Source organism: Coregonus clupeaformis, unplaced genomic scaffold, assembly GCF_020615455.1.
Source record: "Coregonus clupeaformis isolate EN_2021a unplaced genomic scaffold, ASM2061545v1 scaf1912, whole genome shotgun sequence".
Lineage (NCBI taxonomy): Eukaryota > Metazoa > Chordata > Actinopteri > Salmoniformes > Salmonidae > Coregonus > Coregonus clupeaformis.
This window is the reverse complement of record NW_025535366.1, coordinates 90001-100818: the sequence shown is the minus strand read 5'-3', so window position 1 is coordinate 100818 and position 10818 is coordinate 90001. Positions and strand designations below refer to the sequence as shown.

The 10818-nt window shown below is 52.0% G+C and overlaps 2 protein-coding genes across 2 annotated transcripts in view; both read right to left on the bottom strand.

Annotated features, from left to right (window-relative positions):
• Window positions 1-1859: 1859 nt before the first annotated feature.
• LOC123487942 (sister chromatid cohesion protein PDS5 homolog A-like) lies at window positions 1860-3910 on the bottom strand. The gene is made up of 2 exons (XM_045218934.1): window positions 3834-3910; window positions 1860-2030 (listed from the first exon to the last, which is right to left on the bottom strand). Exons 1-2 carry the CDS (start codon window positions 3905-3907, stop codon window positions 1874-1876), a joined length of 231 nt encoding a protein of 76 aa, XP_045074869.1. The 5' UTR covers window positions 3908-3910; the 3' UTR covers window positions 1860-1873.
• A 4045-nt stretch (window positions 3911-7955) lies between these two features.
• The window catches only part of LOC123481292 (sister chromatid cohesion protein PDS5 homolog A), a 70273-nt gene continuing 67410 nt past the window's right edge, over window positions 7956-10818 (bottom strand). The window contains exons 22-25 of the mRNA XM_045218935.1: window positions 10751-10818; window positions 9875-10011; window positions 8314-8437; window positions 7956-8204 (exon numbers count right to left, since the gene is read on the bottom strand). The exon at window positions 10751-10818 is cut by the window's right edge and continues 1 nt beyond it. Of these exons, the coding sequence (XP_045074870.1) occupies window positions 7956-8204; window positions 8314-8437; window positions 9875-10011; window positions 10751-10818 (578 nt within the window). The remainder of the gene's footprint in view (window positions 8205-8313; window positions 8438-9874; window positions 10012-10750) is intronic.

The window sequence follows — 10818 nt, the reverse complement described above, 5'->3', positions numbered from 1 at the left end:
AGCATACTGGCTGAATGGACCTGTAGTAATGATGATTAACCCCTTGTGTCATGCATGGTTAGCATACTGGCTACATGGACCTGTAGTAATGATGATTAACCCTTGTGTCATGCATGGTTAGCATACTGGCTACATGGACCTGTAGTAATGATGATTAACCCTTTGTGTCATGCATGGTTAGCATACTGGCTACATGGACCTGTAGTAATGATGATTAACCCCTTGTGTCATGCATGGTTAGCATACTGGCTACATGGACCTGTAGTAATATGATTAACCCCTTGTGTCATGCATGGTTAGCATACTGGCTACATGGACCTGTAGTAATGATGATTACCCCCTTGTGTCATGCATGGTTAGCATACTGGCTAAATGGACCTGTAGTAATGATGATTAACCCCTTGTGTCATGCATGGTTAGCATACTGGCTGCGAATGGACCTGTAGTAATGATGATTAACCCCTTGTGTCATGCCATGGTTAGCATACTGGCTGAATGGACCTGTAGTAATGATGATTAACCCCTTGTGTCATGCACGGTTAGCATACTGGCTGAATGGACCTGTAGTAATGATGATTTAACCCCTTGTGTCATGCATGGTTAGCATACTGGCTGAATGGACCTGTAGTAATGATGATTAACCCTTGTGTCATGCATGGTTAGCATACTGGCTACATGGACCTGTAGTAATGATGATTAACCCCTTGTGTCATGCATGGTTAGCATACTGGCTACATGGACCTGTAGTAATGATGATTAACCCCTTGTGTCATGCATGGTTAGCATACTGGCTAAATGGACCTTGTTGGCCTTAGGGTCGTCAGGACTGTGTGTGTGTGTGTGTGTGTGTGTGTGTACCTCGTTGGCCTTAGGGTCGTCAGGACACTGTGTGTGTGTGTGTGTGTGTGTGTACCTCGTTGGCCTTAGGGTCGTCAGGACACTGTGTGTGTGTGTACCTCGTTGGCCTTAGGGTCGTCAGGACACTGTGTGTGTGTGTACCTCGTTGGCCTTAGGGTCGTCAGGACACTGTGTGTGTACCTTGTTGGCCTTAGGGTCGTCAGGACACTGTGTGTGTACCTCGTTGGCCTTAGGGTCGTCAGGACACTGTGTGTGTACTTCGTTGGCCTTAGGGTCGTCAGGACACTGTGTGTGTACCTCGTTGGCCTTAGGGTCGTCAGGACACTGTGTGTGTGTGTTACCTCTGTTGGCCTTAGGATTCGTCAGGACACTGTGTGTGTGTGTGTACCTCGTTGGCCTTAGGGTCGTCAGGACACTGTGTGTGTGTGTGTGTACCTCGTTGGCCTTAGGGTCGTCAGGACACTGTGTGTGTATTACCTACGTTGGCCTTAGGGTCGCCAGGACACTGTGTGTGTGTGTGTGTACCTCGTTGGCCTTAGGTCGCTCAGGACACTGTGTGTGTGTACCTGCGTTGGCCTTAGGGTCGTCAGGACACTGTGTGTGTGTACCTCGTTGGCCTTAGGGTCGTCAGGACACTGTGTGTGTGTGTGTACCTCGTTGGCCTTAGGGTCGTCAGGACACTGTGTGTGTGTGTGTACCTCGTTCGCCTTAGGGTCGTCAGGACACTGTGTGTGTACCTCGTTGGCCTTAGGGTCGCGTCAGGACACTGTGTGTGTACCTCGTTAAGCCTTAGGGTCGTCAGGACACTGTGTGTGTGTGTGTGTGTACCTCGTTGGCCTTAGGGTCGTCAGGACACTGTGTGTGTACCTCGTTGGCCTTAGGGTCGTCAGGACACTGTGTGTGTGTGTGTACCTCGTTGGCCTTAGGGTCGTCAGGACACTGTGTGTGTGTACCTCGTTGGCCTTAGGGTCGTCAGGACACTGTGTGTGTGTGTACCTCGTTGGCCTTAGGGTCGTCAGGACACTGTGTGTGTGTGTACCTCGTTGGCCTTAGGGTCGTCAGGACACTGTGCGTCCTTGGTCTGTTTGATGTTCTCCACCATTTTCCTCAGGAAGGCATGGCTGTTGTTCTCATTCTGTACCATCAACACCTCCAGCATGAACCACAGACACCTACACACACAAACACACACACGGTCAGAATACACACAAACACACACATCAGAAATGTTTAGGAGAGATGAAGAGGAGAGGCTATGTAGTGTCTGATTTAGGAGAGATGAAGAGGAGAGGCTATGTACTGTCTAATTTAGGAGAGATGAAGAGGAGAGGCTATGTACTGTCTAATTTAGGAGAGGGATGAAGAGGAGAGGCTATGTACTGTCTGATTTAGGATAGGGATGAAGAGGAGAGGCTATGTACTGTCTTATTTAGGAGAGGGATGAAGAGGGAGGCTATGTACTGTCTGATTTAGGAGAGATGAAGAGGAGAGGCTATGTACTGTCTGATTTAGGAGAGGATGAAGAGGGAGAGGCTATGTACTGTCTGATTTAGGAGAGGGATGAAGAGGAGAGGCTATGTACTGTCTGATTTAGGAGAGAGATGAAGAGGAGAGACTATGTACTGTCTGATTTAGGATAGGGATGAAGAGGAGAGGCTATGTACTGTCTGATTTAGGAGAGATGAAGAGGAGAGGCTATGTACTGTCTGATTTAGGATAGGGATGAAGAGAGAGAGCTATGTACTGTCTGATTTAGAGAGGGATGAAGAGGAAGGCTATGTACTGTCTGATTTAGGAGAGAGATGAAGAGGAGAGGCTATGTACTGTCTGATTTAGGAGAGGGATGAAGAGGAGAGGCTATGTACTGTCTGATTTAGGAGAGAGATGAAGAGGAGAGACTATGTACTGTCTGATTTAGGATAGGGATGAAGAGGAGAGGCTATGTACTGTCTGATTTAGGAGAGATGAAGAGGAGAGGCTATGTACTGTCTGATTTAGATAGGGATGAAGAGGAGAGGCTATGTACTGTCTGATTTAGGAGAGGGATGAAGAGGGAGAGGCTATGTACTGTCTGATTTAGGATAGGGATGAAGAGGAGAGGCTATGTACTGTCTGATTTAGGAGAGATGAAGAGGAGAGGAAGCTATGTACTGTCTGATTTAGGAGAGATGAAGAGGAGAGGCTATGTACTGTCTGATTTAGGATAGGGAAGAGGAGAGGCTATGTACTGTCTGATTTAGGAGAGATGAAGAGGAGAGGCTATGTACTGTCTGATTTAGGATAGGGATGAAGAGGAGAGGCTATGTACTGTCTGATTTAGGAGAGGGATGAAGAGGAGAGGCTATGTACTGTCTGATTTAGGATAGGGATGAAGAGGAGAGGCTATGTACTGGTCTGATTTAGGAGAAATGAAGAGGAGGCTATGTACTGTCTGATTTAGGATAGGGATGAAGAGGAGAGGCTATGTACTGTCTGATTTAGGATAGGGATGAAGAGGAGAGGCTATGTACTGTCTGATTTAGGAGAGATGAAGAGGAGAGGCTGTGTACTGTCTGATTTAGGATAGGGATGAAGAGGAGAGGCTGTGTACTGTCTGATTTAGGATAGGGATGAAGAGGAGAGGCTATGTACTGTTTGATTTAGGATAGGGATGAAGAGGAGAGGCTATGTACTGTCTGATTTAGGAGAGATGAAGAGGAGACAGGGATGAAGAGGAGAGGCTATGTACTGTCTGATTTAGGAGAGATGAAGAGGAGAGGCTGTGTACTGTCTGATTTAGGAGAGGGATGAAGAGGAGAGGCTATGTACTGTCTGATTTAGGAGAGATTAAGAGGAGAGGCTATGTACTGTCTGATTTAGGAGAGATGAAGAGGAGAGGCTATGTACTGTCTGATTTAGGAAAGATGAAGAGGAGAGGCTTTGTACGTGTGTGTGTGTGTGTGTGTGTGTGTGTGTGTGTGTGTGTGCGTACTCACTCCTTGAGGTCTCGGAGCTGTTCAAAGTCCTGTGGCTTGGTGAAGTCTGGGTCATGAGCCAGCAGGTGGATCATACAGGAACCACATACTCTGGTAGGAGAGACAGCATCTATCTATAGAGGGAGAAGGAGGGAGGAGGGGAGGAGGAGAGGGAGGAGGGGAGGAGAGGAGGAGGGAGGAGGGGAGGAGGAGGAGGAGGAGGAGGAGGGAGGAGGGAGAAGGAGGGAGGAGGGGAGGAGGAGGGAGGAGGGGGAGGGAGGAGGGGGGAGAGGGAGGAGGAGGAGGAGGAGAGGGAGGAGGGAGGGAGAGGGAGGAGGGAGGAGGAGGGAGGAGGGGAGGAGGAGGGGGGAGGGGGATAAGGAGGGGGAGAAGGAGGAGGGGGGAGGAGAGAGTATTTAAAAACATTGATAAAGGATGTTCTTTATGTATTAACCATGTGTTTGAGTTGTGGTTATGGTTGTGTTACGGACCTTAACTGTTACGGTCATGACTACGGTCCACTAAGCGGTTGTGTTATGGTCTTGAGTACGGTCCACTAAGCGGTTGTGTTACGTCCACTAAGCGGTTGTGTTACGGTCCTGACTACGGCCCACTAAGCGGTCCTGACTTCGGCCCACTAGCGTGTTATGTTAGGGTCCTGACTACGGCCCACTAAGCCGTCCTGACTCACGGTCCACTAAGCTGGTTGTGTTACGGTCCTGACTACGGTCCACTAAGCGGTTGTGTTACGGTCCTGACTTACGGTCCACTAAGCGGTTGTGTTACAGTCCTGACTACGGTCCACTAAGCGGTTGTGTTACGGTCCTGAGTACGGTCCACTAAGCGGTTGTGTTACGGCCCACTAAGCGGTTGTGTTACGGTCCTGACTACGGCCCACTAAGCGGTTGTGTTACGGTCCTGACTACGGTCCACTAAGCGGTTGTGTTACGGTCCTTAACTGTTGCGGTCCACTAAGCGGTTGTGTTACGGTCCTGACTACGGCCCACTAAGCGTTTGTGTTACGGTCCTTAACTGTTGCGGTCCACTAAGCGGTTGTGTTACGGTCCTGACTACGGTCCACTAAGCGGTTGTGTTACGGTCCTGAGTACGGTCCACTAAGCGGTTGTGTTACGGTCCTGACTACGGTCCACTAAGCGGTTGTGTTACGGTCCTGACTCACGGTCCACTAAGCGGTTGTGTTCACGGTCCTGACTCACGGCCCACTAAGCGTTTGTGTTACGGTCCTTAACTGTTGCGGTCCACTAAGCGGTTGTGTTACGGTCCTGACTCACGGTCCACTAAGCGGTTGTGTTACGGTCCTGAGTACGGTCCACTAAGCGGTTGTGTTACGGTCCTGACTACGGTCCATTAAGCGGTTGTGTTACGGTCCTGACTACGGCCCACTAAGCGGTTGTGTTACGGTCCTGACTACGGTCCACTAAGCGGTTGTGTTACGGTCCTGACTACGGCCCACTAAGTGGTTGTGTTACGGTCCTGACTACGGTCCACTAAGTGGTTGTGTTACGGTCTTGACTACGGTCCACTAAGCGGTTGTGTTACGGTCCACTAAGCGGTTGTGTTACGGTCTTGACTACGGTCCACTAAGCGGTTGTGTTACGGTCCTGACTACGGTCTACTAAGCGGTTGTGTTACGGTCTTGACTACGGTCCACTAAGCGGTTGTGTTACGGTCCTTAACTGTTACGGTCCACTAAGCGGTTGTGTTACGGTCCTGACTACGGGTCCACTAAGCGGTTGTGTTACTGGTCCTGACTACGGTCCACTAAGCGGTTGTGTTACGGTCTTGATTCACGGTCCACTAAGCGGTTGTGTTCACGGTCTTGACTCACGGTCCACTAAGCCGGTTGTGTTCACGGTCCACTAAGCGGTTGTGTTACGGTCCTGACTACGGCCCACTAAGCGGTTATGTTCACGGTCCTGACTCACGCCCACTAAGCGGTTATGTTACGGTCCTGACTACGGTCCACTAAGCGGTTGTGTTACGGTCCTGAGTACGGTCCACTAAGCGGTTGTGTTACGGTCCTGACTACGGTCCACTAAGCGGTTGTGTTACGGTCCTGACTACGGTCCACTAAGCGGTTGTGTTACGGTCCTGACTACGGTCCACTAAGCGGTTGTGTTACGGTCCTGACTACGGTCCACTAAGCGGTTGTGTTACGGTCCTGACTACGGTCCACTAAGCGGTTGTGTTACGGTCCTGACTCACGGCCCACTAAGCGGTTGTGTTACGGTCCTGAGTACGGTCCACTAAGCGGTCGTGTTACGGTCCTGACTACGGTCCACTGAGCGGTTGTGTTACTGGGTCCTGACCTCACGGGTCCACTAAGCGGTTGTGTTACGGTCCTGACTACAGCCCACTAAGCGGTCCTGACTCACGGCCCACTAAGCGGTGGTGTTACGGTCCACTAAGCGGTTGTGTTACGGTCCTGACTACGGTCCACTAAGCGGTTGTGTTCGGTCTTGACTACGGCCCACTAAGCGGTTGTGTTACGGTCTTGACTACGGCCCACTAAGCGGTTGTGTTACGGTCTTGACTACGGTCCACTAAGCGGTTGTGTTATGGTCCTGACTACGGTCCACTAAGCGGTTGTGTTCACGGTCCTGACTCACGGTCCACTAAGCCGGTTGTGTTACGGTCCTGACTTACGGTCCACTAAGCGGTTGTGTTACGGTCCTGACTACGGTCCACTAAGCGGTTGTGTTCACGGTCCTGACTCACGGTCCACTAAGCGGTTGTGTTACGGTCCTGACTACCGGTCCACTAAGCGGTTGTGTTACGGTCCACTAAGCGGTTGTGTTACGGTCCACTAAGCGGTTGTGTTCACGGTCTTGACTACGGTCCACTAAGCGGTTGTGTTACGGTCCTGACTCACGGTCCACTAAGCGGTTGTGTTACGGTCCTGAGTCACGGTCCACTAAGCGGTTGTGTTACGGTCCTGACTCACGGTCCACTAAGCGGTTGTGTTACGGTCCTGACTACGGTCCACTAAGCGGTTGTGTTACGGTCCTGACTACGGTCCACTAAGCGGTTGTGTTACGGTCCTGACTACGGTCCACTAAGCCGGGTTGTGTTACGGTCCTGACTCACGGTCCACTAAGCGGTTGTGTTACGGTCCTGACTACGGCCCACTGCGGTTGTGTTACGGTCCCTGAGTACGGTCCACTAAGCGGTTGTGTTACAGTCCTGACTCACGGTCCACTAAGCGGTTGTGTTACGGTCCCTGACTACGGTCCACTAAGCGGTTGTGTTACGGTCCTGACTCACGCCCACTAAGCGGTCCTGACTTACGGCCCACTAAGCGGTGGTGTTACGGTCCACTACGCCGGGTTGTGTTACGGTCCTGACTACGGTCCACTAAGCGGTTGTGTTACGGTCTTGACTACGGCCCACTAAGCGGTTGTGTTACGGTCTTGACTACGGCCCACTAAGCGGTTGTGTTACGGTCTTGACTACGGTCCACTAAGCGGTTGTGTTACGGTCCTGACTACGGTCCACTAAGCGGTTGTGTTACGGTCCTGACTACGGTCCACTAAGCGGTTGTGTTACGGTCCTGACTACGGTCCACTAAGCGGTTGTGTTACGGTCCTGACTACGGTCCACTAAGCGGTTGTGTTCACGGTCCTGACTACGGTCCACTAAGCGGTTGTGTTACGGTCCTGACTCACGGTCCACTAAGCTGGTTGTGTTACGCGTCCTGACTCACGGTCCACTAAGCGGTTGTGTTACGGTCCTGACTACGGTCCACTAAGCAGTTGTGTTACGGTCCTGACTACGGTCCACTAAGCGGTTGTGTTACGGTCCACTAAGCGGTTGTGTTACGGTCCACTAAGCGGTTGTGTTACGGTCCTGACTACAGTCCACTAAGCGGTTGTGTTACGGTCCTGACTACGGCCCACTAAGCGGTTGTGTTACGGTCCTGACTACGGCCCACTAAGCGGTTGTGTTACGGTCCTGACTACGGTCCACTAAGCGGTTGTGTTACGGTCCTGACTACGGTCCCACTAAGCGGTTGTGTTACGACCATATAACATTCTGGTCCAGTAACCAGTTGTGTTACGGGGGTTGTTCTACGGCCTGGTCCACTCACCGTGGGCCAGGGGGGTTGTGCTACGGCCTGGTCCACTAACCGTGGGCCAGGGGGGTTGTGCTACGGCCTGGTCCACTCACCGTGGGCCAGGGGGTTGTTTTTGATGTACTGCCCGTCGATGCTGATGTTCTTGAGCAGACACTGCCTGGCGTGGGCCCTCTCTCCTTGACGGGGTCTTTAGCACACAGAGAGAACACCGCCAGGTACTCCAGTGGAAGGAGCAACTTCACCAGGGCCAGGGTGTAACTTCTGGGCAAATATCTGACGACCTGATAACACTCATCCTGCAGGAGGAGGACGAGAGGGACAGTTCAACAAAACAAAGGACACAAGAACACAGAAGCATCTCCTCAAAAATCCCCACACCGACACTCCTCCCACACACGGTCTTACGTTGATGACCAGTCCACAGAGCTGGAACTGTTCTGGTGTGATGATGTCATGGTAAACTGGTTCCTGGGCCAGCTTCATGATGGCGCCTCCTGCTGCCAGACGCAGACGAGACATGTCTGACTTGCTGGAGGAGGAAGAGGAGGAGGAGGAGGAGGACGATGTGAGTAATGAGCATCAAGGAGTATTTTGTAACCCAGTTAGCCTGACCTCTAACCCTTCTGTTCTGTTCTGTGAGGTCTCCCTCGGAGACCAGCATGGCTGACAGGTCGTCTGACCTCTGACCTCTACGTACCTGATCTTCTTCTGTTCTGTGAGGTCTCCCTCGGAGACCAGCATGGCTGACAGGTCATCTGACCTCCTGACCTCTACGTACCTGATCTTCTTCTGTTCTGTGAGGTCTCCCTCGGAGACCAGCATGGCTGACAGGTCGTCTGACCTCTGACCTCTACGTACCTGATCTTCTTCTGTTCTGTGAGGTCTCCCTCGGAGACCAGCATGGCTGACAGGTCGTCTGACCTCTGACCTCTACGTACCTGATCTTCTTCTGTTCTGTGAGGTCTCCCTCGGAGACCAGCATGGCTGACAGGTCATCTGACCTCTGACCTCACGTACCTGATCTTCTTCTGTTCTGTGAGGTCTCCCTCGGAGACCAGCATGGCTGACAGGTCATCTGACCTCTGACCTCTACGTACCTGATCTTCTTCTGTTCTGTGAGGTCTCCCTCGGAGACCAGCATGGCTGACAGGTCATCTGACCTCCCGACCTCTACGCATCTGATCTTCTTCTGTTCTGAGGTCTCCCTCGGAGACCAGCATGGCTGACAGGTCATCCTGACCTCTGACCTCTCACGTACCTGATCTTCTTCTGTTCTGTGAGGTCTCCTCGGAGACCAGCATGGCTGACAGGTCGTTCTGACCTCTGACCTCCGTACCTGATCTTCTTCTGTTCTGTGAGGTCTCCCTCGGAGACCAGCATGGCTGACAGGTCATCTGACCTCTGACCTCCGTACCTGATCTTCTTCTGTTCTGTGAGGTCTCCCTCGAGACCAGCATGGCTGACAGGTCGTCTGACCTCTGACCTCTACGTACCTGATCTTCTTCTGTTCTGTGAGGTCTCCCTCGGAGACCAGCATGGCTGACAGGTCATCTGACCTCTACGTACCTGATCTTCTTCTGTTCTGTGAGGTCTCCCTCGGAGACCAGCATGGCTGACAGGTCATCTGACCTCTGACCTCTACGTACCTGATCTTCTTCTGTTCTGTGAGGTCTCCCTCGGAGACCAGCATGGCTGACAGGTCATCTGACCTCTGACCTCTACGTACCTGATCTTCTTCTGTTCTGTGAGGTCTCCCTCGGAGACCAGCATGGCTGACAGGTCGTCCCTGACCCCTGACCTCTACGTACCTGATCTTCTTCTGTTCTGTGAGGTCTCCTCGGAGACCAGCATGGCTGACAGGTCATCTGACCTCCTGACCTCACGCACCTGATCTTCTTCTGTTCTGTGAGGTCTCCTCGGAGACCAGCATGGCTGACAGGTCGTCTGACCTCTGACCTCTACGTACCTGATCTTCTTCTGTTCTGTGAGGTCTCCCTCGGAGACCAGCATGGCTGACAGCAGTCGGAGGGTGGAGTTGGCTGATTTAGACTGGTTGTTCTTCATGCCCAGGAGCCAACGAACCAACAGCTTAATGGCCTGCACCTGGAGAGGGAGAGAGGGAGATTACACATCTTACTAGCAACAGCATTCTACTCCTGGAGAGGGAGAGGAGGGAGAGAGAGAGGAAGAGGAGGAAGAAGAGGAGGAGAGGGAGAGGAAGAGGAGGAGAGAGACAGACAGACAGACAGACAGACAGACAGACAGACAGACAGACAGACAGACAGACAGACAGAGAGAGAGAGAGAGAGAGAAAGAGAGAAAGAGGAGAGAGAGGAAGAGGAGAGAGAGAGGAAGAGGAGAGAGAGAGGAAGAGGAAGAGGAGAGAGAGAGAGGAAGAGAGAGAGGAAGAGGAGAGAGAGAGGAAGAGGAGAGAGAGGAAGAGAGAGCGAGGAAGAGGAGAGCGAGGAAGAGGAGAGAGAGAGGAAGAGGAGGAGAGAGCGAGGAAGAGAGAGAGGAAGAGAGAGCGAGGAAGAGAGAGAGGAAGAGAGAGCGAGGAAGAGGAGGAGAGAGAGAGGAAGAGAGAGGAAGAGGAGGAGGAGGAGAGAGAGAGAGAGAGAGAGGAAGAGGAGAGAGAGGAAGAGGAGAGAGAGGAAGAGGAGAGAGAGAGGAAGAGGAGAGAGAGGAAGAGAGAGAGCGGAAGAGGAGAGAGAGAGGAAGAGGAGGAGAGAGAGAGGAAGAGAGAGAGGAAGAGAGAGCGAGGAATTGGAGGAGAGAGAGAGGAAGAGAGAGAGCGAGGAAGAGGAGGAGAGACAGAGGAGAGATATGTATATAGTGCTGTTACCTTAGCCAGCACCTCAGGAGAGACTTCCTCATCAGATGTCCACAGCTTCCCATTCTTGTTCCCTACAG